This window comes from Pygoscelis adeliae, unplaced genomic scaffold (genome assembly GCF_000699105.1).
Source record: "Pygoscelis adeliae isolate BGI_AS28 unplaced genomic scaffold, ASM69910v1 Scaffold197, whole genome shotgun sequence".
Taxonomy (NCBI): Eukaryota; Metazoa; Chordata; class Aves; order Sphenisciformes; family Spheniscidae; genus Pygoscelis; species Pygoscelis adeliae.
Window position 1 is genome coordinate 459,167 of NW_008825105.1, and position 3,828 is coordinate 462,994.

A 3,828-nucleotide genomic window follows, 5' to 3' on the forward strand; every position below is an offset into this window, starting at 1 on the left:
CAAGCGGAAGGAGGATGGCGCCCACACCTGCCGTCCTGCCTTTTGTTCTCGCCTTGCCTTGTTGTTCCTTAAAGATTTGGCTCCTTTATTTCACCTGGCACAATGTTGCCGTGACAGATCAAACATTGCCCCGGTGTCAGCCATCCCCTGCACTGAACCCCATCGGTTCTCTGCAGACACCCCGGCACAGGCTCCCCTTGGGCCAGGATTTTGTGGCGTGCCGACAGCTAACGGCTCCGCTCTTTGCTAGATGGAGTATTTCGGGCAGATCTCCATCGGGACCCCTCCGCAGAACTTCACCGTGGTATTCGACACGGGCTCCTCCAACCTCTGGGTGCCGTCTGTCTATTGCGTCAGCAAAGCCTGCGGTGAGTAGGGGCTCCCCAACCGGCCGTCCCCCTCCGGCCGGCTGCAGTGGGACCCTGGGTGACACCCCTGGGGGTGGCCCCAGAGAGGCTGTGGGGTCATCAGCACACACAGCCTAGGGACCCTGGGGGTGCCTTCTCACCCAGCTGAGCCCTCCAAGGCACACGCAGATAACAGAAATCCGGGGTGCGAGCCAGGGGAGCCTCAGCAGGTTTGTTTGCTCAGGCGCAGGTGGCGATCGCACCACCAGCACCCAGCACCATCAGCCCACGGGAGATATCGGATGTGCTCTTTAGGCCATTCTTATGGGAGAGCCTTTAAACAAACAAGCAAAGATGATAGCAACCTAGCTTGTCAACAAGGGGCTGGGTGGCAGGAACAAGGCGGGCACAGAAACCACGGTGTGGCTCTGGGCTGGCTGCCCGGGGGCTCGGCGGGTGACAAGCACCGGGCTTGTTTGGGCTGTCAGCGATGAGCCGGCCCTGGCGAGTCCAGACCTCCTGCCCCAGGACACAGAGCATCTCCGAGCAGCCCCAGGGCTCGTCAGGTGCTTCCAGCAGAGCCCAAGGAGGGTTCGGGAAAATAGCTGGATACAGCAGTGCCCGTGGGGCTGCTTCTGTCTGTAACACAGGAACAGCAGTGCTGATCTTCAGGTCTCATAAAAATATTGCACGAGCTAATCCTGCTCCCCTTAACAAACCTCACACTTCTCAAGCAGATTGAAATGGGGTAAGTTTTATCCCTCCTCAACCAGCATGCCCTGTTGTCTCGGGAGCAGCTCTTTCCCCCTGCAGCGTGCCTGTGACGCAGGCATTTCGGCGATGCCACGACTTCCCATCGGTTTGCTCCAAAGCCCGTCACTGCCGCCAGCCGTGGCAGGGGCTCCTGGCATCCATGGCCGTGCAGACAAACAGCATTTCTGGTGACAGCTCCTATCTCCTTCCCCAGCTACGCATGCCAAGTTTCAGCCGTCACAGTCCAGCACGTACCAAGCAATAGGGACCCCCTTCTCCATCCAGTACGGGACCGGCAGTTTGACGGGGGTCATCGGATCTGACCAAGTAGTTGTGAGTCATATTGGTTTCTCCTGCTCTGGATAACGTGCCTGGGACTTGCCTACAGACGCAGCATCACCATCGAGCCTCCTCCTCCCTGCAGGTCGAGGGCCTCACCGTGAGCAACCAGCAGTTTGCAGAGAGCGTCAGCGAGCCGGGAAAAGCCTTCCTGGATGCCGCATTTGATGGGATCCTGGGGCTGGCTTACCCCTCGCTGGCCGTGGATGGGGTCAGCCCCGTCTTCGACAACATGATGGCACAAAATCTGGTGGAGCTGCCCATGTTCTCCATCTACATGAGCACGTACGGACACGGCTTTGCTCCGGGCTGTTGCTTAGACTCAGGCATTGCTTTTAGGGGGGGCTGCTAAAATCAGGATGTTTTACTGAGATAAAGGGTTTTTTTGGAACCATGCTGAGCATCACAGGCCTGAGGCCTCACAGGAATAAAGCAAATGACCCTAAGCATTTGTGGGGAGAGAGTGGGTATAAATCCACCTGTTTAAAATGCGATGCAAAAGAGGGAAAATCCCTCACATCTCCTCCTCCTCCTGCCAGGAACCCCAACTCCTCCCTGGGAGGAGAGCTGCTCTTTGGTGGCTTTGACCCCTCTCGCTTCACGGGAACCCTGAACTGGGTGCCGGTCACCCAGCAAGGGTACTGGCAGATCCAGCTGGACAAGTGAGTGGTGCTGGGCAGGGAGGGAATGGTTGGGCTGGGGCGGGGGAGCAGGACAAGTCCCTCCTGGTCCTTCTCTCTTTCCTCCTCTTCCAGCATCAGGCTCGATGGGACAGTGGCTTTCTGCGGGAATGGCTGCCAGGCCATCGTGGACACCGGGACGTCGCTCATCACAGGTCCCACCAAGGATATAAAAGAATTACAAAGCTATATTGGTGCTATGCCTGTGGATGGAGAGGTGAGAACGAGGGTGGGGAGAGGAGGGGGCAAAGCCCTGGGACCCCCACCCTGCCAGGAGGGACCTCCCATGGAGCAGCACCACTGAGCTGCCCGGCTGTTTTGCAGTATGCCATAGAGTGCGGCAACCTCAACGTGATGCCCAGCGTGACCTTCACCATCAACGGGCTCCCTTACACGCTCAGCGCCCAGGCCTACACCCTCATGGTACGGCTGCGGCTCCACGGGCACCAGCGCCCCCAATTCCCATCCGCTGGGTTGGAAAAGTGGCTCTGGAGACGAAGGTGGCCCCGAGCCATCTCAGGAGCTGAGGCGCGTGTCCCAGCGGGTGATGAGCCCCACTGCTTCGTGCACGGGACCCGCAGTCACAATTCCTGCACATTTCCGTGTGCACGAGGCTCTCGGGTTCGTCCCCAGCTTTGCACTTCTCCTTCCCCAGGAGTACAGCGACGGCATGGCCTTCTGCCTCAGTGGCTTCCAGGGGATGGACATCGCCCCTCCCGCTGGGCCCCTCTGGATTTTGGGCGACGTTTTCATCCGTCAGTTTTACTCCGTCTTTGACCGTGGAAATAACAGGGTGGGGTTGGCCCCCGCCGTCCCTTAGGGCTGTGGTATCCCGTGGGTCAGGAGGGGAACGGAGCCAACGGGCTGCTGCCCTCGGGCAGGGCAGGGGACTTCACCGCTGCATCAGCGTCCCCAGAGGTGATGAAGACACCTGGGGACTGTGGCTGAAGACCCCAGCAGAAGTTCGGCCCATGCCAGGAAGCCATTTCATAATGAATATAAAAATGTCTTGAGCAGCTCTGTGATCTGCTACGCAGATTTTCTTTTTTTAAAAATGGGTCAATAAAAGCTTTAATAAAACAAAACCTGCCATGCTCATGTTGTGATGAGCACAGCAGCAACCCTGCAGATCTCGGCTGGGATGCACTGGATTGTTAAATCCTCCTTCCCTGGCCCCTGCCCTCCTCCCTGCCGAGCTAAAATCCTCGGTGCACCCGTGGCATTATCAGGGCTGCACGCTCGGTGTTACCGGAGTCTCCCTGCTCTGGAGGGAGCCTTGGCGGTGCAGGAGATGCTGCTGCCCCTGGGCAGCATTGGATCCAAAAGGTCAGCCCTCATAGTCCTTAGCTGGGATTTCCACGCTGGCAGAAGAGGAGACTTTGCCCACGTAGAGCAGAAAGACCCGGCAGGCGGCTCTGGGCATCCCCGAGCTCCCCGCCGAGCCCGAGGCAACGGCTGCAGGCAGGGGCAGGGCAGGGGCTGGGCGAGCAGCAAGTTCACCAGGAAAATGTGTCGCTTCAGCAGGCTGAGCTGGTGCTGATAAACAAGAAGGTGACTATGAGACTGGAGAGACCCTGGGGCTCTTCCTGCGCCACAAAACTCCCAGAACAACTGGTGATTTCCAGTGAATTTTGCTTTGATCCCTGGGACGCTTGCAAAGACAACGTGGTTGGTGGGTGCACGAGGCGAGAGAGGGCAAACCAGCTGCC

The 3,828-nt window shown here is 58.5% G+C and overlaps 1 protein-coding gene across 1 annotated transcript in view; it reads left to right on the plus strand.

Annotated features, from left to right (window-relative positions):
• CTSE (cathepsin E) overlaps positions 1–2,939 on the plus strand; it is a 4,316-nt gene extending 1,377 nt beyond the window's left edge. Inside the window, exons 3-9 of the mRNA XM_009327349.1 lie at positions 257–368; positions 1,315–1,433; positions 1,525–1,724; positions 1,979–2,101; positions 2,195–2,336; positions 2,444–2,542; positions 2,778–2,939. Coding sequence (XP_009325624.1) covers positions 257–368; positions 1,315–1,433; positions 1,525–1,724; positions 1,979–2,101; positions 2,195–2,336; positions 2,444–2,542; positions 2,778–2,939 — 957 coding nt within the window. The remainder of the gene's footprint in view (positions 1–256; positions 369–1,314; positions 1,434–1,524; positions 1,725–1,978; positions 2,102–2,194; positions 2,337–2,443; positions 2,543–2,777) is intronic.
• The last annotated feature ends 889 nt before the right edge of the window (positions 2,940–3,828 follow it).